The sequence below is a fragment of the Marmota flaviventris genome, chromosome 9, assembly GCF_047511675.1.
Source record: "Marmota flaviventris isolate mMarFla1 chromosome 9, mMarFla1.hap1, whole genome shotgun sequence".
NCBI classification, from domain to species: Eukaryota; Metazoa; Chordata; class Mammalia; order Rodentia; family Sciuridae; genus Marmota; species Marmota flaviventris.
In genome coordinates, this window is record NC_092506.1 from 118,304,992 (window position 1) to 118,331,968 (window position 26,977).

The window sequence follows — 26,977 nt, forward strand, 5'->3', positions numbered from 1 at the left end:
TTAAATACATAAAACTTCTTAAGAGCAAGACCATGGAAAGATCACCTTGGTCTATAATCTTCAAAGCCCCATGGCTCAATGTAGAGACACAGGAGGCATTTGAAGAGGGATGATGGAATGTATTAAGAAGCATACTTGCTGGGCATGGTGGTGCACATCTATAATCCCACAGGCTCAGGAGGCTGAGGCAGGAGGATCGTGAGTTCAAAGCCAGCCTCAGCATAAGCAAGGCACTAAGCAACTCAGTGAAACCTTGTCTCTAAATAAAATGCAAAACAGGGCTGGGGGTGTGACTCAATGGTCGCATGTCCCTGAGTTCAATCCCTGGAACTGCACCCCCCCCCAAAAAAAAGACAAGAAGCACACATCATCACAATCAAAAGCATACATAATATATATTCTTGAGAAAATCAATTGTCAGTCAGCATTTAAGAATATAATAGACTAATGGCAAAAAAATCATTTCAAATCCTTGTAAAGGGATTCTGGAGTCCTAGCCCCTAGGCCCCAGGAACATGTGCTCATCTCCAACAGAGCCATCCTCACCCAACCTGCTCCCTGAAATACAGTTAATACAGCCATAGCCTCTGTTACTTCTGGTCTCAAGCTTAAAAGAAAAGATAATAAATTAAACTACGTCCTGAAGTGACAAATTAATTACTAATTACATAATTACTTTATTATTTAGGTGCTAATCAGGAAAGTACTTTGAACAATTTCGAGTTTTCAGGAAAATAATGGTTTGACTCTCGATTATTTACTGAATTAGGTGTTAGCTTGCCAGCTGCATTTCCAAGCTTAATTCTTTTTGCAAGTGCCCTATAATTAATAGTGCAGGTTAGAAACAGGCTGGCCTCTCCTCCAAGTAATTTGCCAACCTAAAGCAAGACTTGGCTTGAGCTTTGGGGGTATTTTATATATGATAAAGAAATAACTGGGTTTGTTTCCACCCAACTGGTCTTCAAAGAAAGCACAGAAGGGGAATGAGACAATTTGTAATTCTAATTTTTCACTGGCCTTTCAATTTCTCAAGGTGATCCTGTTTAAAATTTAAAAAAAAAAAAATGCCTGACATTAAACCTTCTAGTTTAGAAGAAATAGAATGCTAGCACTTAGACTGTTCCATAATAGAAATATTTATGATGGGAGGAACCTCAGAATTCAGTTAAGAAGGGAAAGGGGGAATAAGAGGAGAGAGATCTTTCTCTGCTATTGGGAGGCATCTGTTCTGTTCTGCCCATTTCACAGATAAGCTTCTTGGTTATAGCAAACTGTTCTATCATTAAGCCCCGGTTCTCAAGCGTGGAGCAGATGGTGTACCATGCTTGGCGTTCCTGCCCAGTGCTTCCATATGAACAACCAGCCTGCACTCCCTGAATGAGGAGAGCCACTTTCCTCACTCAAGGGTTCCAGACATGCTGCTCCTTCTTCCTGGAGTTGCCTTCCCAACCTCCCATCTGCTCCTGGCTGATGCTTCTCACCAGCCAAGCCTCTGAACAGAGGCTATTTCTTCAAAGAAGCTGTCCCTCCTATGTGCTCCCAAAGCCACATGGCAATCATCTCTGGACTTGACTGTCTCTGGAGTTTGAAGGATATTCAAAGCCAGAATTGGGTCATGCCCCTTGCCATATACCTGGAGCCTGCCATAAACTGGACACTCAAAAAGAAGTTTTGAATAGATAACTATTAGTGAATTCATGAGAATTTTTAGACTACCAAAGTCCTCTGCATCTTCCAGACTGACATCCTTGCTAACTACACCTTTAACTGGCTTTATCTCTTGAGAAGGAGGGTGGCCAGCATTTTATCCATAACTACCCATATGTAATTAATGTTCCAGACACTGTGCAAGATACTTTCTCACACAGCATTTCATTGAATCCTCACAACAACTGTGCAAATAGACATCGTTTTTTGTTGTTGCTGTTGTTTTCCCCCTGAGGCAACTGAAGCTCAGTGACGTAACTTAACTTGTCCACAATAACATAGTTAACACATAGTGAGTTCATGAAATAAACTAAACTCTTTTATGGGTCATGGTCCATGGTTATTCTACTCAGAGCAGTTAGAAACTTCCTAAGAATCAACTCCCACTGGTGCAAACTAAGAAACACATACAATAAAAAAACATACATTTCCAAACTAGATTCTACTTTCCCACCATGTGTCAACTGAACACCTGGTATCTCAGGTTTCTGAAATGGACACCACCATCCAGAATGATGCAAAAGAAAAGGAGGCAGCAGCTCTAGACAGGTTCCAACCATTTAGGAAAGGGCCCTGGAGAGAAAGGAAATAATGTGGGGACTCTTGGCTTGCTATTCAACCAGAGAAACTTTGAGCAGCAGATTCACCTTCCTAATTATATTTTGCCTGGGCTAATATTAAGATGAGTTTGCATTCACTGCACACACAACAGCTGGCATCAAAATGAAGTGACTCAAAATCTTGCTGGGTGGTAAGGACAAACCATCCAAGATTTAAAATCTGTCTACAATTAGCCTCTTCAGACTGATTGGCAGGAAATAACCACATCTAATGCCTGAGCCAACACTGACCTAGGGCTACCATCTTTAACATTTCCTGTCCTCTGGGCCAACACTCTTGATTAAATACTCTGTTCTAGGGCTGGGGCTATAACTCAGTGGTAGAATGCTTGTCTGGCATGCACAAAACTGGGTTTGATCCCCAGCCTGGGAAAAAATAAATAAATAGAGAGAGAGAGAGAGAGAGAGAGAGAGAGAGATAGCAGGCTTTGTTCTTCCAAGACCCTGGATAGGTTCTCAGATTCAGAAAGAGTATGGGTCTGATCCAACCCTACTAGGTAGGACAGAGTCATCCTTCAAGGCAGATCAATACTGAGAGAAGCCTCCAAGCCAGGAACAACTCTAATTTCTCTTTTCCAACCACAGCAGCTATAGTATCAGAATCCAAACCAGAAAGACCTACATTGTATGTGGCATATCTAAGCACATGTGCTGTCAAAGCCTCAATAACCAGAGTGGTGTCTACAGTGGATCTGAATACATTTTTGTCATCAGTTGAATAAAGAGGAATAAGCATCTGTCCAAAAGAACAAAGCAAAACAAAAATAAAATATGCCATTCCCTCCCACTCTGAAGACCACTTCTTCTCTATCCTTTCTCTATCCAGAGCATCTGTTCCCAGATAAGAACCCTCAGAGACACAGAGGGTACATTCTCCCTCTGAGGAGACCCTGAAGACCCAGCCTCTAGTGACATCACCATCATAGACCCAGGTCCCCAGCCTCAGCCAACACAAAGGAGCTGGGCAAGTTCACTCAAGCTCCCTTGCCCCCATATGGATATTTGAAAAACATCTGTACGCAGCATGATCCATTTAACCTGAGCTATAAATAACTGACAGCCATTAAAATTGTTCCTCTTGCCAGGATTCTTACATTTTATTAGCTGGTAAACTGTGTACAAACAGGGACTGCGTCTGGGTTTCCTTACTGTTATTTACCCATCATCTGGTGCAAGGCTAGGCGCATAATAGACCCTCAATACTTATTACCCAAATAAATATATTTAACAAGAAACCACAGTATCAACCTAAAAACACTAATACTAGACTCCAGGAACTCCACTGGAGAGAGGGAATGCACTCTCTGGGGTAGCACTAATATCCCAAAGCTGGAATGACACTAGTATTAGCCCTCCTGGTTTCCAGAAACAGATTCCCACCTCCCTCTTAGGAACTCTGAGACCACCTTGTACATAGGGAACTGCTGCTTCTATGCACCTCCACTGACCCCAGAGGCTCCAGGAAGACAATGGAGGTAGGCAGAGGAGTGAGCTGAGATCTCATGGGGCCAAGGTTTGTCCAGGCTCCTCTGCAGCAAGAATTGGGGGAAGGGATGGGATTCCTTCTAGAGCAGGCCCTCAGAGGAGGTCTTCTTGGGCTCTTTCCAGGAAGGGGGCCCATACGCACCGTTGATGGTGAGATGGACCCAGCTGCCGTTGTGGAAGGTGTCATACTGCTGGTCCAGCATGAGCACTTTGCACTCGTACCAGCCCTGATCCTCAGAGCGCACCTGCTCCAACCGCAGGGATGCTTTATCATGAAGACTGGCCCGGCCTGGGGGAACACAGTGGACAAAAGCCCAAGAGGCCATCAGGGCAAGAACAGCAGCTTGCTACCCCCACCCCAAACCAAGCTAAAGACAGGAGACCCATCACAACCTTCAGGTCACTTTCCACAGCAAGGCCCCAAAATGACAGCTGGCACCCATCCCTGCCAGCAGCAGGTGGTAAAGGGAAAGGCATGACACTTGGCCATGGAGCCACTGTCCCTCCCCAGCTGGCCCTGCCCCAGCCTACACTGGCAGTTCAGTGCACTTGGCACTGAGAAAACCTTCATCTCCTTAGAACACACCCATTCTTTTGGAGCTCTCTTGAAACAAAAAAAAAAAAAAAGAAAAGCAGATGGATACAGAGCTGAGAAGAGATGAAAGAGAGAAGGTAAGAATAGAAAAGAATAGGCCAGGGGTATCCAGAAGGTCCCAGTGCATCTCCATTCCAGTTGAGCAATATACCTATCCTAGGCAGGATGCCCAGAACTGCCTCACTCAGCTTCTATCTGTTTCTGCCTTCCCTATGGTAGGGCAGAAGGAAGGCAGGCCAGGAATCAGGACTAGGGGTCCTCCTCATCCTGCTGCCAGAGCCAGAAAAACTACATATCTCAATAAAACCCAGAGACTCCCATAAACCTGAGGACAAGGAAGGGAAGGGTGGGCAAACATAGCAAAAATACTGCAGCCACCCTTCCTTAACTCCATCAGGAGGCAATTCCTGTGATATTCCAAGCACTGAGAAAGTAAGTGTTGTTGCAGGACCCCTTCCTGCACACAAGCAGGAAAAAGCAGCTCTCGGGGTCCCCTTCAGCCCACCTTTACTCCTTTATCCCCACCTCTATCTGTTTTCCTCCTTGTTTGGCACTGGAAATCTGCCTAAAAACAAACTATTAAAACCAAGCCCAGCCAAAAGGAGAGTGAGAGATATTAGCTTAGAAGAAAGAGAGGCAGAAAAAGAAGCCTTCTTAGAGGAAGGCAACTCAGACCTCATAAGCCACAGCAAAGACAAAATAAAAGCAGTGCCCTGCCTGTTTCCTGTCTTCCTCACAATACCAGCATATGTTCATCCTCACAGACATTCACTCACACTCTCACACACACACACACACACACACACACACACACTCCCCACACCCTCCTCCCTGGCAGGCTGGCGGGCGGCGGCAGTGAGTCACAGGGAGGCCACTGCTGACAGAGTAATTGCAGAGCAGGACACAAACAGGGCCAAGGGAAGGGGAGGACAGGTGGCAGAAGAGAGAGAGACTGACACCTGCCAGGGGCACAGATGGGTGGGTAGGCGGGGTCATGGAGATGCACACTACACTTAGGGATGGAAGGCCATCCCAACTTCAGAACCAGGAGGGAGTGAGTGGGCCTAATCAGACTGGAGATTCTGCAGCACACCTGCCTAAGGGTGGGGCAGTCTGACTCCCCTCCTTCCCTGGAGAGGGAGTCCTTGCTTTCTCACAGTGGGGCCTCTCTCTCTAGCTTGCCCTGGGACTTCTGGCCTCTCTCCAAACCCCCAGCTGTGTGGTTTAGGAGGGCTTTAAGTCTGTCTCCTATTTCCTCCCCTCCTGCCACTTAATGAAAATCTATCAGTGGGAAAAGATGGGAGCAAAGAGGCAGAAATGGTGAAAAACAGAGATAATGGATCAGTCAAGACAAAGATAAAAACTGATAGAGATAAAAGCAAAGGCACTTGGGAACTCGTGGGTGACCACTAAGGCCTGGATAGGAGCAGAAAGGTCAAAATGAGAGGAAGATCTTGTCCTCAGGTTTATAGTACCCACTGCGCTCAGGTCCTAAGTCTCCCGAGGGAGCAGCACTCAGTATCCAAACCTTACCTGCATACTCAGGGTCCACGTGGGGCGGGTAGTAGCCAAACTTGATGAAGATAGGAATGGGGACCCCAAACTTGAACCACTCTACAACATAGGGCGGGGGCTGTCCTGTCACCGGGTGGATCACATCGCATCGCAGGACCACGCCCTCGCCAGCTCTTGCAGTCACAAACTCGGGCTCCTCTCGAAGGCCGTGGGCACCTAATGGAGACAACCAAGTTGGGACATGGAAAGGTGACAAAGAGATCCTGCTCCAGCAGCCTTATGCACCCCTTATCAAAGGGTGGCCTCTGCTTCCCTTGTTAAAACCATCCTCCATTCAAATCCTAGGCTTATCCCACCTGCTTTCCCTGAGAGGTCCCAGTATACCCTCCACCTGCTCTCCACCTGTCTATTCGTAGGTCTCTCTGCCCTGGGGGTACTTGGGCATCCACAAAGCTTGGGGCTAAAAGGAAGAAAGGAGAGGGAAGTAATTTTTTCAGTCCTAGAAGCCAGACCTTCCCTCCCCAATTCCAAAGAATAGCAGGTATAATTGTGCCCTGTTCCACTGGGACAACATCCCCCACCCGAATTATAAGGAGCCATAGACATGGAGGTGGAAAGGCCTCAGGGCCTGGGAATGTGAAATAGTCTCCCTGAAGCAAGATACTTCCCACTAGAGCCTGGTAGATGACAGAGCCAGCTCTCCTCCACTGCCCCACCCCCAACTCAGCCTGATGTTCACAGCACTAAACAAGAGTACTCCATACAGGATCAGGGGAATCCCTAACAAGAAAAGCTGAGGCTGCTCATGGCAACACCAGAGGGAAAACCCCACCAGTCTGAGCTGGCTTCTCCAGCCCCTCCTCCTACCAGCACACAGAGCCAGCCCTGCTGCAGAGGGGAGTGGGAGGGGCTGCAGTCCTCCAGTTTCCAAGCCCCAAATCGAGCTGATTCTCACAGAAGCCCCAGACATTACCATTAGGAGAGTAGGATGCTGGGGGAGGAGAAGGGGAACCCTGTGTTGGTCCCTGCCTTTGGCAGAGAACATCAAAAACAGGCAGCTAGATAGGACACACCCATCCTGGCTGGCAGTGGGTGCGGTGGTGGGGGGTGGCAAGGAAGGAAGCAGGAGTGAGAAACCCCCAACCCCACCCAAGCAGCGAAAAGAGTAAACCACAGGAGTACTGTCCATGCCCACAGCACCCACTCCTGGACTCCAAACAGGCATGTGTGCAGCCTACCTCCAGCAGACATTCCTCCCATACCAGGTCTCCTCCATGACCAGACACAGCAAGGCAACTGGCAAGGTCACCTTGTTCAGTACATCCAGTGAAAGGGGCAGCCTTGTCCCCTTCCTCCCCTGTTCTACCCACCACTCCCAAGTTTACCACAGGCTTTCCCCATCCCCAACCCTCCCAGTCCAGTGTGAACATCTCTACTCTCCAGGGCAGCACCTAGGACAGCAACCGACTGGCTGCAGGCTCAAAGCCAGGAGTCTGTGGGCCCTCCTACCCAGAGAGGATGCCAGAGGAGAGCAGCACTGATCTTTAGATCTTTGTCCACCTAGTTCTGACTGTCTGCATCTCTGACCCCTGTGGGCTCCCACCTCTCTCTGTCATTTATGTCTTTGTGTCTGGCTGCGAGTATGTGTGTGTCCTGTGTCTACCGCTGTCAGTTTTCTCTCTGTCTTTGTCTCCTCTATGTCTCTCTATATATCTCTGTCTCTGTGTCTCCTGTGTCTATTTTTCTCTATCTTCCTCTCTCTTTCTGGCTCTTTCTGTGTATCTCTGTTTCTCTATTCTCTCTCTCCTTCTCTGTGTGTGTCTCTCTCTCTGGTTCTTTATGTTTGTCTTTCCCCACTTCCCATGTCTCTGTATTCCTCTGGATCCTTCTCCACGTCTCTGTCTCTCTGTAAGTCTCTCTGTCTCTTGCTCCCACTCTGTGTGGGTGATTCTGTCTACCTGCCTGCCTTTCTCCCTGTTTCTGTTTCTATTCGTGTGTGTGTGTGTGTGTGTGTGTGTGTGTGTGGAACAGGGGTCCAAGATTTCTACTGGCTTGTGGGAGGGGAAGGGGTTTTGCTTGACTCGGGGGAGGGGGTCTCTATGTTCATGTGTGCTTCTGTGAATTTCGTGTGTCTGTCTGTATGTCGTCTGTGTGAGTGTCTCATTCTTCTCCCTCCCCCTCCTCTCGACTTGCGGAAGGAAGAGGAGGAGGAGGAGGCAAGCCCTCCCAGAAGCTGATTGGCTCCCGGTGACATCACTGTTTTCTAGAGAAAGAGCTAAGATCACAGAGTATTTTTGGAGCAAAGCAGAGTGTTGCACTCACCTGCCCGAGGCCCCAGCAGGTTTCCCAACTCCCCCTCCCCCAAACTTGCTTCAGGCTAGGTTTGCAGCAAGGTCCCTTAGGGAAAGGAGAGAGCCCAGCTGCAGCTGGCGCCTCGCCCACACCCCCAGAGGCACCTGGGTAGGGGAGCCTGCCTACTGCATCTGCACAAAGGCCAAGGCTGGACCAAGAGGAACGGGTGAACATTGAACAGCAGCACCTGAGCAAGCAGGAGAAGCAGCACGTGTGCATGTATGTGCACATTTGTATGAGCATACATATGCACACACATATGTGCATATGCACACTCAACAACTGAGTATCCACAGCACAGATGAAGAAACAAACCACAGGAACCTGGTGGTAGGGAAGGGAGTTATTCCCAGGAGCCGGGGTACCTGGGAAAGATAGAGTGAGGGGTTTCTTTGGCCCTAGAATCTAAGCAGGAGAACAGAGGTAGGGGAACAGCTGAGCACTTCTAACAGTGAAACTGCTCTGGAGAGCTGGCTGCTGGGGTTTAAGGCTGTGGGGGGCAATACCAAGAGGCAGGTGGGCTTTGACATGGCTTCCCACAGTGCCAGCTGCTCATTTGCACCTAGCCCTGCCTTATTCTCACTGCATGGAAATGAGGCAGCCTCCTTCACGCCTAACTTCCAGGGTATTGGTGAAGGTTCCAGGTTGCCACCTCCAGTCCCAGCCAGCCCCTAAGCTTAGCACCAAGCCCCCAGCATAAGGCCCACCCACAAAGCAGTTGGCCTCAGTCACCTAGCATCTCCTCTGGAGGAACTTTTCAACCACAGAGAAGCAGCTACAGAGATGACACATCCCAAAGATGACACAACAAAATGAGAAGGATTTCTCCAAAAGAAAGCAGGGGGTTGCAGGGGTTGTGGCTTAGTGGCATAGCATCTGCCTAGCATGTGTGAGGCACTGGGTTCGATCCTCAGCACCACATAAAAATAAATAAATAAAATAAAGGCATGCTGTCCATCTACAACTATGTAAAAAAAAAAGAAAAGAAAAAACAAAGCAGAGGGGGCAGGCTAATCCCGGCCTCCACTCTCAGCCTAAGGCCTCCAGGTTTTCTGGATCCTAAAATATTCATCTGCTTTTCTTATTTTCCTACACACACACACACACACACACACACACAGTTGCACAAGCACAGATCATGTTCTCTCACCCCATCACCCACAAGTACTTCTCCCTAAGCCTGATCCTTTCTGCACAAGAGTGTGTCTAATACAACACTCTTTCCAGAAATGCTGAGAGAGAGAGAGAAAGAGAGAGAGAGAGAGAGACAGAGAGAGAAATCAGGCTGGCAGTAAAGAGAGAAGAGGGGCTTAATGGAGGAGATACAAAAAGCTCAAACACAGGAGGAAACCAAACCCAAAGCCAGGAGTGAAAGAGATACAGAAGCAAGGAGGGAGGGAGGCCCATCCTACTAGCCAGACACAGGCCAAGCCCAACCAGGAGATAGCTCAGGGGTACAATACAACAAAAAGGAACACAGGGATACAAAGACACAGACCCTCAGAGCACCCCAGAATGAGGGGGATACAAAACTAAGCCTGGGCATCCAGGCAGGTCTTCTTTTTCAGCAGGGCCAGCTGGAGTGAAGAAAAGACAGAGGAAGGGAAAGCAGAGGGAAGAGAAGGGAAAATGCTTGAGGACAGGGGCGGCAGGAGGGGACCCTAACCCCTCCCCTTCACAGCAGCTAGTAAGGGGCCCAGAGAAGCCAAGCTTATCCATCCAGAGAGGAAACTGGCCTTGGCAGAAGGTGAGCACATTAAGAAAAAGGCTATGAAGAGCCACAGGTCACATATACCCGTTATCCAGAAGGCAGAAAACTAGACACCCTGAGCCTAGCCAATTTGCATCTTGGGGGGCTGCCCAGCCCACCTTGGAGCTCTGCCACTCTGGCAGGGAAGAAAAGGAGGGGCAAGCAGGGATTTTGAGGTGGCTCCCCATGGGCTGGCTGACCTTTCAAAAAGCCCATAGGATACAAATCTCCCACTCCCTGGGCCAGGTGGTACCCAGTGGGTGAGAGTCCAGGGCTGCCAGCAGACCCCCACTGAAGGCACAGAACAACAAGGTGTCCAGGGCCTGACATGGCTGCACATCCAACTCTAAAGCCTGGAGCTGGGTAAGAAGGGTCCTGAGTCTTGGAAACAATCTAAATTATAGGGGAAGAGATAAGAGCAAGACAGAGAAAGCCTCAGCAGGCAAAACTCTACTACCTACCAGGCTCTGTGAAATCGATCTCTCTGAACAGCCTCAATGGCCACCTTGCCACGAATACTATTTTCTCTGTTGTGCAAATGGTGAGGCTATGTGCCTACCCCAAAGTTATGCAGGTGGCAAAATCCGGATTCGCACTCTATGCCACCCTCCTGCCCCAACCACAGACCTAGAAAACCAAGCCCTCTCTTTTACAGCCCCACCCCTTCATTGTGGCACAGAGTTTAGTCACTCTCACCCCATATTCTGGACAGGTTCTGGGAGTCCAGATTCTACAGCCCAGGAGGACCCAAGAAGGATTACTGGGCAGGGGTCTCAGAAGGTAGCTGGACCATCTCTGACCCTCCATAGCATGAATGTAATTCTGTCTGAGAACCTGGAGCCCCTGCCTAAGTCTGGTGGTAGCTGAGGGAGGGAAGGGACGCGGGCTGAGCATCAGCCTCCAAGGCTCATTAATCCTTGTTGCAGCCTCCTCCTCTTCCTCCTCCTCTGGGCACCAGACTCTCAAACCACAGGCCTGTTGTCTAATAATACCAGCGACAGCCACCGCCACCTCCATCTGCCAGTCTAAAAATAATCCCTGCTGAGTCCAAAAAAGGCGCAGCCCCCAATAGTCCCCCAATCCCTCCTCCTCAACAAGCCAGGAGGCTCCAGGAGATTCCAGGAAGCAGGCAGACTCAGGGCTCTCACCAAGTGGGAGGCTCACACCCAGAGGACAGCGTGAGGAAGGCAGAGGCTGGCTCTCTACTGCCCAAAGCAAAGGAAACACCTAGAAAGTCTGGCTTGGAGAAGAGACCTGTGCCCAGACAAAGAAGTTGTTCTGCTCTTCTCACAAGGCAGGTGGGCTAGAGACCACCTTGGAGATCCCTCTGCCTCTAGGAAGCACACCCCCCATGTCTACTCCTATCCTCCCCACCAGTGTCTTCACAGCCTGTCCAGCTGTACCTCCCCATCAAGCCTCAGGGTCTACAGTCAGAGGTCAGGTGTGCCTAAAGTAAGCCTATCCAGAAATCCTAGCAACCTTACTATGAAAAGCAAGGTACTGGAGTAGGAGACAGGAATGGCTGGCTCCTTCATTCTGTGGGTGCCTCTCCTTCTGAGCTGGGCTCCCCCCCCAGCAGCTGGTGAGGCAGAGATGCTATTAGCAACCTTAATTTGCTTGGCTAGATTGTATTTCCAAGAGCCCTTTCCCCATGAGCCACTAGCAGGAAGGAAGTCAGTAATTCAATCTCAGTTCTGCTCCTTTAATGGCTCCTCAGCAGAAAAGTGAAGCCACACCCCCTCCCATACCCACAACTCTTTCCCTACCACCTGGGCACAGGCATGCCCCTGTACACTCACCCCCAAGCCAGAAGGCAGGCAGCAAGGCCAGCCCAGTGAGGGCATTACAGGCTAGGCCTGCCACCAGGCCAGGATCCTGGGGTAAGGGGCCAAATTGGCACAATTACTAAGTGGGAAATCAAAGTTCCATATTTACTCCTGGTGAAACATCAACACTCCCTACTCTGGAGCCAGAAAATGAGGACAGTGACTCACCTCATACAATATTTGCCTATGTGCAAGTCGTATGCCACAGCCCTGTCTCAATGGGCACATGTGACCAGGAATGAAGTAAGGGGCTGTAAGGGGCTACAAGGGGGGAAAGGTTGCTTGTCAGTCCCCTATCTTCTCAAAAGGGTCGTCAGGCTGACAGAGACCTCCCTCACAGCCATGGCCCCATGGAATCTTTCTCAAAAACCCTCATGGACAGAGGCCCCATCTCTGCTCACCACTCTTCTGCTTATTCACGCAAGAGAGAACAGAAAAGCAGGAAGATTCTTACGAAAAATAGGTCAGCTGCCTCTAGCAGACCAGGCCAACACCCATTGGCAGTGCCCCTGGGCAATGGGTGGGGGCTGACTATAAGCTGCCTCTCCCACCCCTGCCTCCTCTCCCACCTCCCCAGGGACCCAGCCCCTTCTCTGTTCTACACTATGCCTGGATAATGGCATCTGATGCCACAGTCCCCCTTTTAGACAGATAGACCATTTTCAGTGTCCCCATAAGCTCAGACTCTGTCCTACCATTTAAGTTTTCTCTCTAGAACCCCAGCCATCCTTTAATGTTAATAACTGCTGAGCTGCCTAGACTCAGGTACAGAGCAAGGGGATCAGAAAGCAAGGAATATACTGAAGCAGTAGTCTCACTGCCACCCACAGCACTAGGGGAGAAGTGGCTCCTACCTCATGGCTGCACCTAACTACCTTGCCCTGCTGCAGTCCACATATGTGCACATATATACACAGGTGCTTGCACACACACATATAACATACAAAAGGCTGTACACAAACCTGTGCACATATATGGGAATACATATACAAGTACAGGTATACATACAGTTATATATACAAATGCACACACATACAGGTATGCATACAATGCAGGGACACATTCAGATACACACATACACACACACACACACACACATCTGGAAGTTCTCACCAATTACAGATCTTTTCACCATTGAAATCCATTCTTAACAAGTTGCTTAACACATTCCAGCAAGCAAGCATCCCAGCAAGCAAATGGAAGGAGACTTCTCCCTAGGGACCCTGAACCCCAGCCGAGAAGGCCATAGGATGTTGGGGAAGGAGACTCTCCTGGAGAAGAGAACTGGTTAAATCTCAGGCCCTGCCTTCTATGGGGTTTATCACCAACCCCCACATCTTCAGCTCAGCAAACAGGAAGGCTATGGGGAAACAAGCCAGGATCCAGCAGGGCTGACAAGGAGTGGGCCAAGGGAGAATGCATACAGAGGGTCAGCCTCTGAGAGCTGGCACCTGGCTGGGGAAAGGGCAGGGAGGAAGGTATAGGAGGGAGGGCCAGAGAGAGAATAGGTTTCAGCATTTCTCAGAGAGGCAGTCTTTGCTCCTCAGGTAACCAGATTCTAGCTTTCTGTCTCAGAACCATAAACATGAAACCAACTAGGACCTAGGACCTGACAACTCCAGAGATTGGCATATGTCAAGCTACAGGCCAACAACTGAAAGCTCATTCTTCCCACTGTCTCTTGACCATCCCCTTTCCAAAACATGGCCTCCCCAGCTTCTCCCAGGGTACAGGCTGCCAGACACACCCCTGACTCCAACATATATGCACTGGGGACATATATACACAAACACACCATACACACACACACACATACACACCACACACACACACACATACACACACACATACACACCACACACACACACACATACACACACACACACACACACACACAATGAACACTTCCTGGGCCAAGACTTCTCATTTGATAGGACCAGTGAGGTTTAAACCTCCTCTCTCCCATGTTCAATGCCAAAGGACAAAGCATAGGTCAAAGCCAGATATAGAATAAAGGGCACTGGTCCAACCACCATCAAGATCTGAATCAGAATCCCACTTTATCTGGGGATACTGGAGGCAGGAATAATTCAACCATAGAATTTGTGGCAAAGAGGGGAGGCAGCCTTGAGAATAAAGCCCAGACTTCCTACTATGTCTGAGGTTCAGAGTGAGCCAAGCAAGGCCGAGGGTATTCCCACAGTGTGGAAACTCCCCTCGACTTGCTAGGCAGACATCTGGGATGAGAAACTATGCCAATAGTCCCTCTCTTTTCCTCACCCTCCCAACCTATCCACTGACCTCAATCACACACCACCAAAGTCAAAAAGAGAAGTCTATCTCCATATTTGCCCCATATCCCTGGGTTGACCCAGTCCTAAACCAACATGGCTTGAGGAACCCATCCCATTTTACCCTCTGCCCAAGCAGCCCCTGCTTCAGCCAAATCCTAGAGTGGCATCCAAATGTCCTTCCAGTTTAGGGATCTCCCCAGAAGTCACCTCTGTCAGGCAGAGAATAGCTGAGCTCTCACAAGGAGTCCCACCAGCACCCCAACATTGGCTGGTGCTGCTCACAGGAGGAGACACCCACTCACTCCAAAGGCTAGGTTTTGCATCCTTCCCTAAGCCTTTGTCCATTAACAATTGAGCTCTGCAGACCTTTAGAAGGATTTCCAAGTAGCTCTGAAGATTGCACACCCTGCACATGTCTCTGGATGCAAGGAAACAAGAGGCTCTGCCCAGACAAGGTCAGTCCATAAAGGGATCTCCAATTCTGACAGAGGCAGTCCCCTTAACTTCTCCCCAAACAGTCCCAAAAGGGTGAGTTAACTCTAAACCTAGGTCCCTAGCCACCATACCTAGAGCCACTATGGTAAAAAGACCCTGAGACCAATAAGGTATCCCTGCTTTCAGAAAGGGGTGCATGCCAAACCATCTCAGACAGAAGGACCTCTGCACTCTATAAGAAGGCATAACCTAACCTTCATGCCCAACAACCTGAAATGTTGAGAAGTTCTTCCTGTCTTGACATTTTGTGTGTTGCTGCAATATAAATCCATTTGCCTTTATTCTGTGCATAAACTTTAAAAAAATTTTTTTTTTTAAAGTCCATTGCCCCTACCCTGGCTTAGGTTTAGAAGCTATATCAGAGCCTTCCTTCAGTGTCTCTTCTATTCAAAGATCCCAGCACATCCTTTTGTGCTTTCAGCGACAGTCCCATAGCAGGAACATACCAAAAACTGGAGGGGAGGAGGATGAGGACATAGGAAGACTACAAGGAAACAGGGGAGAGGATGAGGATGAGGCACATATTCTCGGGCATAACCCGAGTCACCTCACCTCCACTCTCAATCCATAAGCCTTGGCAGTCAACCTAGACTCAGTTTTCCCACCTGACAAATGGAGAGTTTCAAAACTATTCAAATAAACATACCACTTGACTAAATCATCCTTCCCTTCACCCTTCGCTCCTTCTGTTTTCAGACGTCCCCCTCCCAAGTAGCATAGCGACATATTCCATTCCAGAAACTTTCTTAAATCACCCTCCCCCCGCCTCAACACACACACACACACACACACACACACACACACACACACAGGCCTAGACAAGGAGGCGAGAAGACCCTGGAAAGGACGCCTCCCGCAGACCCCTTCTGCTGAGAGTGGGTGCGCTGGTTGGCGGGTCTCCACCGCCTACTTCCACCTACAGACCCGTTCTCTCCAGCCGCCATCTCCTACAGGCTCTGTGAACTTGCCCTCAACCAGGTCGTGTGTGCGCGCTGAGAACCATGAGCTCAGAGTCGGGGCAGCCTCCAGGCTCCGCTTCTACTTCCATACAAGGGCTGAGAGCCGGGGGTGCCACCCAGAGGCTCGCAGGTCGCTCTGCCCTCTCCAAAGCAAAAGCCCGCGCGCTCACGCACGCATCACCCAACACCAAGGGTTCCCTCTTGCTTCTTCTCCGACTCAGAACAGAGAAAGCAGAAAGAGGAAAATCCCCCACCCCATTTTTGATGCATTAGTGGGGACCTCTCCCGCGTCGCCTTCGCCCCTAGAAAGCTCTGCCTCGTAGCTAGGGAGGGCAGCATGGGGTCGTCGCAGCTGCTACGCGCTCCCGGGGAACTTTTGCTTGGCCGGGGGCAAGGTGCGGCTAAAACCGGCGCGGGAGACTGCCAGGGCCAGCCCAAAGCGGGCACTCCTCTGCTGGGTTCATCAATTCTCTTCTCACTAGGTGTCTAAGGACCCCCGCCCCAGCGAGTGATCTGACCTCCAACTGCCAAGCTGTATGGGCAGGAGGGGCGTGAGCTGGAGCGGTAGCTGCCCGCAGGGCCGAGAAGCCTGTCTCTTAGACGTGGGTGCAGAGTCCCAAGCCTCGGTGTCGCGCCTCTCAGTAAGAACCCCTCAGTGGAGCAGTGGCACTGCACCGGGCTGGAGCGTGCTGCGGACTGCCTGATGACCTGCAAACTCCCCAGCAGCCAGAGTTAGGAGAGCCACTGCCTCCCCCAAAGCTCGAATAGGAGGCTGCTCCAACTAGAGGCAACGGGTTCGATGTGCCGGTGTGGACCATAGGGCCCAAGGTGAGCGAAGTCGACCTCGATTCCAAAACATTCTTTCCTCAAGTGCCCGGTAGCCTATTTGCTCCAGCCCCTTCCCGCCGGGGTCCTCCAGCCCGCGGCCCCCAGGCCCTCCCCAATAGTGCCCCGAGGCGCGCCTGGCCAGAGCTGGAGCCTCACCCGCAATAAGCAGCGGCGTTCTGCGGAGTCGGGGAGCTAGAGCCAGGAGCAAAGGGCTGAGAGCGCCGGGAGGGGCAGAGGAGGGACGCTGCACTTCAACTCACCTTGAGCCGCAAGACCTCGGGTGCTGATCACACTTGCTATCAAAGTGGCCACATACCAAATCATAGTACTACCGCGCCAGCCAAGAGCCTCATCCTATCTCAAAGTGCTCTCGCACCCGCACACTTCTCGTGCCCGAGCGCCCGTATCTCGCCCGCCTACGACCCGCGCCGGTGCTTCTGCAACCCGGGCTGCCCGCTCTCCATCCCTCCCTGGCTCAGCTTGGCTCGGCGCGCAGCCTCCCCGGCCCCAGCGCAGCGGCACCTGCACTACTAGTGGAGGCAGAGCACAGCCAGTTCTACGGTGAAGCCTAGCCCGGCCTCTGGGCCCGCCCCCGCCGCCTATTTATTGGTCTGTTTTCATAAGTCTGCGGACCGATTGGTTAAAAGATCTGCCCGTTGCGGCGCGAAGGAGGCGAGCCCATTTCAAGGTGCGTTGAAGTGTGGCGAGCATAGAGCCGCAGAATCATGCGCATTGCCTGGGAGAAGGCGTTGTAGCGTCTTCGCTGTATTCCGTTCTCTCTTCACACTGCATGGCAAGTTAAAGGTGAAAGAAGAGCTAGCTTCTCGGGCTGGCTAACGGGACCGTAAGAGTCTCAATTACCCCTGACAAGTCTGAGGGGATGGAGCCCCCGCCCACCCAGGGAACCCAACATCCGGTTTCCATCCAGCAAAAAGCAGTTCCCGGGAGAACCATGCTGATTCAGTGATGGGGAAACCCTGGAGCGGGCAGCCTGGGGAAGCTCGGGAATGTCCTTCGCTGGAGATCTTTTCCAAAGAGGTCACGCGCTGTCTCCCCCACCCCCACTCCTTTACACACACAGACACTCTTAGCCCAGAGCGATACACCACCTCCACCAAACGTGATATCAAGTTAGGCTCCATCCAGCCTGAAGGCAGGGGGATGACTAAAATGACCTCTAAAAGTCGCTTAGATTTTAAATGAGTCATTGACTCAGCTGAGGCGTGTCATAGACCCCTCTAGAACACAATGTACACACTGCCACCCCCAGTGCCGGTCCTCCTTGCTCATCATTACTAAATCCCAACTTTCAGTAATAAAAGTTTTTCCCCCTCTCCTAAATAAACGCTGCTTCCTCCTGCACATGATCCCACCCTCCCCACCTTACTGAGTGCCTAGCCGCCTCTCAGCAACTTGAAACCAAGATGAATTTGGGGAGCAGTTTAGAGGCTTGGGGGTGGAGAAGACCCAGAGAAAGGGAAGAGCCTCTTATTCCTACAGAGAAAAATAATTACAGATCTTGGGTGGTCTTCATATTTCCCAATCTGCATACTTTAGCCTCTCCTCATCCCCTCCCCCAATACAGTTGTATTTGCAGAAGGAATAAATGAGTGTCATGGAAACATCTACTACAATCACCTCACACCCAGCATGCTGAGGCTGCAGTGAAGATGTTTGTTCTTTCAAGGAGTGAAAGCAGTGGTAAGAATCACACTGCTCCCTAAGGTGGGCTGTTGGCCTAGGAAGGAAGACAAAGGGACAGCAAAGGAGAGCTCAGGAATTTCACCAGCTTAGAGCACTCATTAGCCACAAAGCCCTGCCTCTAGAACATGAAGCTTCCAAAAGAACAAGGAGACTTGCTCTTAGGAAAACACACATAGACAGAAACACACACCTTGCATAGAAAGTAGTCTTGAAGATGGAGAAACAGCCTTCCCTGAAACTTGAACTCTCTTAGCTCACTACCAGACAAGAGATAGAAAGCTGGGACCCCAAGCAGAATAGCAAATACACTAATAAAGTTTGACATCTGAATATTATCTGTAGCACCAGAATATTTGTAGCACTCTTAAGTAACCTGCTACCTACCCACCCATTCTATTCATGCAAACACACTAAAGATATATCACTCTGGGGACAACTCTACCTGAACCATTGACTTAGGTTCTCTTTCAAGACCAAATGCCTTTCTTGGGACTATGAAGTGAGCTGGAAGCTCTAGGCCTCATTGGTGTACTAATTCCCAAACAGAATACCCCCAAAATAACAACTCCACCCTTAGCACAGGCACACACGCACAATCTCCCTGAATCCTAGAACTGTGAAGTCTAACTGGAATCCATTTGCAGGATTGGTGCTATAGTTTGGAAATGGTTTAATTGTGCTCACTCAAAGTGTTTTTAGTCAACTTTTTTTGCTTCTGTGACTAAAAGACTCAACCAACACAATTATAGAGGAGGCAAAGTTGATTTAGAGGCTCATAGTTTCAGAGTCTCAATCCATAGACAGCAGTTTCCATTCCTTGGGGCTAGAGATAAGACAAGACATCATGGCAAAGATTGTGGCAGAGGGAAGCAGCTCACATGATGATCAGAAAGCAGAGAGTCTCCACTCTCCAGATACAAAATATATACCCCAAAGCTACACCCCCAAGTCCCACCTCCTCCAGCCACACCCCACCACTGCAGTTATCACTCAGTTAATCTCTATCAGGGGATTAATTCACTTTCTGGGTTAAGACTCTTATAACCCATCATTTCTCTTCTGAACCTTCTTGCATTGTCTCACACGTGACATTTTGGGGGACATCTCACATCCAAACCATAATACAAAGGTTCATGTGATTAGAGGCTTGACCCCCAAAGCAGCAGTCTTAGGAGGTACGGAACCTTTAAGATATGAGTGCTAAATCCTTAGGGGAATGGTCTCAGAAGGCTGTTCTGTTGGGAGCCCTTGCTAGTTCTCCCAAGAAGGTTTGTTATAAAAGAAGCAAGTCTGGCTCCTTCCTCTCTGCTTCTTGTGTTGAAATGTAACCTCAAGCCCTAACACATGTCACCATTATTGCCATCTGCTATCTGCTCTGGGGTCCTTACCAGAACTGAACTGTAAGTACCATGACCTTGAACCTTCAAAACCATGAGCTAAATACACCTCTTCTCTTTATGGAGTTAACTGTCTCAGGCATTTTGTTAAGGTAAAAAAAGAAAATTGACTAATACAAATGGTAATAATAGGATTCTTCCCCTTCCAAAACCTATAAGCAGCTCATTATGGCCTACAGGGTTCTCTAGGTCTAACCTTACTTCCTTATTCTTTAGTGGCATGAATAGGTAGGGGAATGCGAAGCATCTGGGCTCATAGCAGCAAACTGAAGAAAATGGACAGAGCCTCTATCACCATCCAAATTGGTCGTATTTGCTTGGCCATCCACTTTGTCCTATTCAAGGTGGTGGTTTCTGCTAGGAAACTGAAGCTGTCAGGCTGGAAAGAAAAAAGTACACAGTATAGCTTAAATGCATAACTCATGAGATAGTTCAAAGGAACCTCTTAAAATGAGAATAACTTTCTGGATAAGTCTGTTGGAAGTAGAGTAGAACAAGGAAGTGAAGAAAGAGAGGAAAAGGAAAAATTCAGGATACAAAGGGGAAATTTAGCATCATCTTTATCATCAAATTTGTGTCAGTTGAGTTACAGATCAGCTCAGGAGAGATATGCTGTATCAACTGACAATGAGGAATGAGACCAATCAAATGTTTTCCTCTTAACATATTGTTGAGCTTTGAATCCAGGAAGGATGGAAACTCCTCCCTCACATGGACACCAAATTGAGTATTCAAAGGCAGCATAGATCCCAACTTATCAAAGGAGAAACATAACCAAACTCCAAGAACAACTCCAAGATGCACCTAGCTTTTCACTGATGTCCCTAATAAATGTGGTGCTTTATCTAGGAATGTTGTATATGTCAGGTATGGAAACTTCTGTCATCTTCTCTTAACCTCACAGAAGTGTTTTTTTTTTTTTTTTGTTTTGTTTTTTTTGGAAATACAGAATGCTAGGCTTATTAGTTATCCAATGTAAAACCACACCTAGCCATACACCATGCCCATAGGTTCTTGAAGAACAAATGGGAAAGGTAACTCACAGGAGAGTCAAGTCTAAAAGAGAAGAGTGTCCTCATTCCTTCTTCCCATCCACTGAACAAGCATGACTCAAAAACATTAGTTTGCTTACCTCCCACTTCTAACCTTCCTCAATGATTCCAGTCTTTTTTGTAGAATGTTATTGGGACAGCTCTTTCCAGGAAAAAGAGGAAATTTTAAATCAAAGAATGTGCCCCAAATGAACACAAAAGAGTGTTTAGGACTTATATGACTAGAAAACTGTATAAGTTATCTTGTAATACAAAAACCCATCCTCAAATAATGTAGTGGCTTAAAATAACAAGTCATTTGCTTGTGCATGTATCTACAATTTGGACAGGTATGGTGGGAATGGTCCTCTACTCCATGTGGCATCAGTTCCACTAGAACATGGATGTATTCAAGATGGCTTACTCACATGGATGGCAAGTTGATGTTGGGTGTTAGCCAGGGCTATCAGCAAAGAGTGGTATTTTATCCTCATGTGAACTTCTCTATAGGTTGCTTGTGCTTACATATGACTTGGTGTCTGGCTTCTAAGACCTCACATCTGAATAGAACCAGCTGGAAGATACACTGTCCTTTATGTCCGGAGACTGGGAAGACACGTAGTGCCACTTCCATAGGTATCAAACACTTGCCCCAATTTAAAGGGAGAGGATGTAGATTCCATCTCTTTTTTTATTGGTTGTTCAAAACATTACAAAGCTCTTGACATATCATATTTCATACATTAGATTCAAGTGGGTTATGAACTCCCATTTTTACCCCAAATACAGATTGCAGAATCACATTGGTTACACATCCACGTTTTTACATAATGCCATATTAGTGACTGTTGTGTTCTTCTACCTTTCCTATCCTCTTGAAACAGCAATATCTGTTCCACATTACAAGAAGAGTTTGTGGGATGGGAGATGGTGTTGCAATTTTGGAACTGAAAAAATTTCCATGAAAACATTTTTTTAAATTAAAACAAAAATGCATTCTAGAGGAAATATCTAGAAAGGTATTTTAGATTTTAGCTTTTAGTCACAGTTTTCAGATAAATAAAACCTGTGTGTGTGTGTGTGTTGTGTGTGTGTGCAAGAAGAGGGAAGTGGAGAGAAAAGAAAGAAAGGGATTTATTATGGGAATTGGCTCAGCAATTATGGAAGCTGAGAAGTCCAACAACATGCCATCAAAAAGCTGAAGATTCAGGGAAGCTGGCATGAGTCAGTCTGAGTCCAAAAGCCTGAGAAACTGTTTTAAGTCCTGATATCCAAAGATCTGAGTATCTGAAGTTCTGATGTTGAAGCTCAGGAGAATGCCCCAACACTAGCAGAGATGGAAAATCTGCCCTTTCTCTGTCTATCTGTTCTATCCTGGCCCTCAACATATTGGACAGTGTCCACTGCATTTGTAAGGGTGGACCTTCTTTACTCAGTCTACTGATTCAAATTTTCATTCATTTGAGGGAAACAACCTCATAGACATACACACACACAAAATAATGTTTTGCCAGCTATCTGAGTACCCCTTAACGAAGTCATGTTGACACCTAAAATTAACCGTCATAAAGAGCTTGACATACAGTATCTGGACCTGATGCTTTAATTCAATCCCAGGTCCTGAGGATGTGCCCTTAGCCCTGATAAAATACTACCCCTTTCACCTTGTGAAATATACAGAGATACCAGTCAGCATGTTTTAAAACAACTTAGAAGAGAAGAAAATAAAGGAAATTGGGTCTCCAAAATATAAAAAACTAATCTTAAGATCTGATGCAGATGAAGTGGAGAAAAGCTCTGCAAGTTTCTCAAACCTTCTTATTATGAAAAATTTCTATCTAGACTCAAAATTTTATCCATTTAGACTCAAAATTTGTAGATACCTTGTTTGGCTTCCTTCTCTGCCAATAGTTGTTGGTCTCTTGGGCAGGTGACCTAGGATCATAAGTTGTTTTTATGGACCCAAGTAGCTATTTTAATAGTCCACCTTTCCCTCTTCAAAAATAAGTGGGTCATTGTTGCTGTTGTTATTTGTGGTGTTGTTGTTGTTGTTTTGTAGTGCTGGGACTTGAACCCATGGCCTTGTGGATGCTAGGCAAGTGTTGTACCTCTGAATTACATCCCCAGCCCCAAACATTAGTTCTTAAAGACTTATAGAGTTCTCCTCCTCAGTTGCAATTACTCCTGAAGTCTTGTTGAATGATGCTGAATGACTCAAGAGACTGAAACAGTCCTTCTTGGCATGTGATACCTGTTCGGACCACTGTAGGATCATTTCATGACATCTTGTCCAGATGAGTCCATAGCCCAGTATGTTAGTCAGATTTTCAAAGTACCTGACCAGAACAACTTAAAGGAGGAAAAGTTTATTTTGGCTCACAGTTTCAGAGGTCTCAGTCCAACCATGAGAATCTAAAACATGAATATCTAATCTTAAAATTCATTGCTCTGGACTTTAGGTGAGGCAAAACATCATGGTGGAAGTGTGTGGTAAAGGAAAGCTGTCAACTTGTGGCAGCTAAGAATCAGAAAGAGAGACATCAAGGCACCAGGGACAAAATATAAACCACGAAGGCATGCCCCCGGTAAAATACTTCCTGCAGCTACACCCTACCTGACTACAGTTAACACTCTGTACAGTGTTAGGACTTATATGATTAGAAAACTGTATAAGTTATCTTGTAATACAAAAACCCATCCTCAAATAATGTAGTGGCTTAAAATAACAAGTCATTTGCTTGTGCATGTATTTACAATTTGGACAGGCATGGTGGGAATGGTTCTAGATTTCTATCTAGACTCAAAATTTTATCCATTTAGACTCAAAATTTGTAGACACCTTGTTTGTAGTCCTTTCAGATTATGAATTCATAAAATGGATTAATTCACTAAGTGGGTTACAGCTCTCATGATCTAATCATTACACCTCTAAATATTTCTGCATTGTCTCACACACAAGCTTACTGAGGAACACTTTTAGATCCAAACCATAACACCAAGGAAGAGGATCTACCAGAACCACATCCATTGCGGGCATGCAGTCTAAGATTGCATAGATAGATAGATAGACAGACAGACAGACAGATAAACACACACAAACACACACACACATATATATCAGATACAGCTCACCTGAAAGCAAGTGATGGATGCCACTCTTCTATAATCTGCACAGGTGTGTATGAACATGTATATTTACAGAGTAGAATTCTTTCATGCTGAGCCTGAAGTTGGAGTTCTTAAAGATGTGTTTATGGCAATGTAGTAGAAATTAAGTGATAAAGAAACCAGTTCCTGAAATTTTAGTCAAACTGTATTCATTTCTTTTCTGGATGAAAAAGGAACAAGTCTTTCCCAAGGCAGAAAGTAGATCTATAATTTAGGATAAGCTTATTTGAAAACCAGACAGATAGCACCCTCAACTTCCTCCTCTTTCTTCTCACTGTTCCAGGTCAATTCTTAACAACCTCTGAGAAGACATGTTTCATGTTTTTGTGGCTTCATCTAGGAATGCAGAAAAGGGGTTCAATGCTCTGTGTGAAATTTGTGAACTGCCCCCAGAAACACACTACTGTCACTCTTCAGCAATTCCTCACCTTGCCAAAGACCACTTCATGGAAAGTGTGATGCTCAGGCTTCCTGGGCAACTCTGGCCCACCTGAGCATACATGTGCCCACCCATGAGTAAAGGCTCCATCAGTGAGGTTTGCAGGTACAGATGGGCAGCAGTAATCCACATGTATACACGCTGGCATATGGGAGTCTAAAAGACAGCTAGAAGTCAGGTCTCTACTGGACCATGCAAGCTTTGGCCCTAGTAGGTTGTAGGTCTGGGCCATTCCCTTACAACTGAGTTCTTCCTCTTCCATTCATAGAAGGAGCAGTAGAATGTGGTAGGAACTGAAGTCTGCAGGAGAGAAGGATTTGAACATTCTGATGGGAAGTTTTTCTGTCATAGACTCCCCAACAACCAAGTTTTATATCCCTGTGATACTATATAGGAGGCAAATTGAACCTGGACTTTTATCTCAAAGGATTTCTTGGCCAGGGATTCTAATATAGCATAGAAGCTATGTAGCATGTGAGATGATGAAGTCAGAAAGCTGGCATCATTGTAACTGGCAAAAGGTTGATGGAAAAAGAAAATAATGAAGATAGTGAATTCAGTCCAGGAGCAGTTCACACTAGAAGACCAGAAATGGGAGACCAAGGACCAAGGCCCAGAAAGAATCAACAGAAGGACTTTCTCAGTGGACCAGTAGCCCCTGAACACCAATCTGAAATAAGCACCATGCCAAGCATTGTAGAAGACATAGTAGTGAAAACCACCATCTTCATCACCTCAGGAGCTTAGCATCTAGGTGGAGAGTTGAGGCTGACCACATGAACAGCAATTACTAAATTCTGTCAACATAGAACCTCAAGAGAGATAGTGGCCCTGTCCATTTTTGTTACTATAATAGAATACTGGGAGAGATTTAACTTTATAAAGAAAAGATGTCTATGTAGCTCACAGGTTTGGAGGATAAAAATCTAAGATCAGGTGACTTCATTGGTTTGGCCTCTGGTAAGAGCCCAACAATGGATTGTATTATGGTGGGAGTGAGAGAATTTACTGCAATCCAGGAAGCCAGAGAGGGTTTCAGATTTGGGGCTCATTGTTACAACTTACTCTAGTGAGAGGTCTCACAAGAACTGCCTTAATTCCTTCCAAGGGCAGCTCCCTCAATGATCTGAGTATTTCCCATGTCCTCAACAACTAAAGATTAAAGGTCCTGCCAACTTTCAACACCACCACACTAATGAGCAATATTTCAACACATGAATCCTTGGGGGACAAATCATATCCAAATCCCAGAACCCAAGCTTGATTGCAATAGACCTGCAAGAAGATGGTTCAAGTTGGTGAGGCTGAGTCAAGTCTGAGCTTAGTCGTCAAAAATTAAGAGATGGGGTAGACAAAATGAGCCTGCAGGAGAGGGAGACCACTGGTCTGCAACATGCAGAGGACAGCAACTGGTATGCCAAGCATCCCTGGTGCCTCGGCCAGAGTGAACACTCAATAAGCATTCAAGGCAAATGGATGTGCAGAGGCAATAATAAATTGACCTGGCTAGGAAGTCCGTAGCACAAAGTAGGGGTTTTTGTGTTCAGAATAGAGACTTCTGGGGTAAGTGAAAAAATACACAGTTGGGAAAGATCAGAATGAAGAGTAGGCAAATTGGAATAAGCAGATGATGAGGAGGGGTTAACTGGAGGAGGTGAGGAGTATGTTTGGTCCTTTTATGGTTTAGATATGAGGTGTCCCCATAAAGCTCATGTATGAAACAATGCAAGAAGTTTTAGAGGTGAAATGATTAGATGATGAGAATTATAACCAAACCAGTGGATTAATCTCCTGATAGGGATTAACTGAGTGGAAACTGAAGGTAGGGTATGGCTGGAGAAGGTAGGTCATAGGGTGTGACTTTGAGTTAATATTTTGTCCCTGGTGAGCAGAACTAGCATTCCCCCTTCTCTTGGTGCCATGTCCTGAGCTACTTTCCTCCTCCATGCCCTCTGTCATAATGTTCTGCCATGCCTCATGCTCAGAGCAACTAGAGTCTGCATCTGTGGAGACTGAGACCTCTGAAACCATGAGTGACAAAATTGTTTTTTCCTCCTCTATGTTGTTCTTGTCATGTCTTTTGGTCACAGCAGAAAAAAAAAACTGACTAAAGCAGGTCCTAAGGAAAACCTAAGGTGCTCCAACAAAGCTGAGGAACACCAAGGTGGGGGCTGGAACATTGAATAAAAAGCCCCTGTAATGGTGACAGAAGATTTGTGCTTCTGCTTTGGAATTACAGTTGGATGGGCTGGGGATGGGGAGAGGGGGAAAGGCCTGGGAGACACAGCTGGAGGACTTGAGGGGGGTCTATTTCTGGCACCCATCAGACCCCAGACCTCTCATTCATGGACCTTTCCACACTTAGCTCTCAACCCCACACAAAAGGGCCTTGTGAGTGAGTGTTGAGAGATGCCAAATGCATCTTTATGCCTTTGCTCCCCTCCCCTTCCCAGAGCCTTGGCATGAGTCTCGCTCTACCAGGTGCAGGAGACAGGAAGGGAGGGACTGGCCACCAGACAGGAGCCAGAGGTCAGAGGGAACAGTCAGCTTCCATTCCCCCTGCTGCCTCCACTCTGACCCTCAGTGTGATCCCATCATTCATCCCTTGCCCCTCTGTCCCCATCCTGATTTCACAGCCCCCCTAGCACAAGACCTCCCTTCTCAATTCTCTCCTTCTCTCTCTCTCTGACTCTCTCTCTCCTCTCTCTCTCTATCCACCCCCCCCCCACTTTGCTGGGCTTCAGAGTGGTACAGAGAGCCTAGAGACAGAATTGGATTTATTCTTGGAAAATGTCCATGACAGAGGGTACCA

General features: G+C 47.5%; 1 protein-coding gene across 1 annotated transcript in view; it reads right to left on the minus strand.

The window, feature by feature from the left end:
- The window catches only part of Igsf9b (immunoglobulin superfamily member 9B), a 47,514-nt gene extending 30,764 nt beyond the window's left edge, over window positions 1-16,750 (minus strand). The window contains exons 1-3 of the mRNA XM_027945534.3: window positions 16,687-16,750; window positions 5,941-6,138; window positions 3,955-4,101 (exon numbers count right to left, since the gene is read on the minus strand). Of these exons, the coding sequence (XP_027801335.1) occupies window positions 3,955-4,101; window positions 5,941-6,138; window positions 16,687-16,750 (409 nt within the window). The remainder of the gene's footprint in view (window positions 1-3,954; window positions 4,102-5,940; window positions 6,139-16,686) is intronic.
- Between the last annotated feature and the right edge of the window lie 10,227 nt (window positions 16,751-26,977).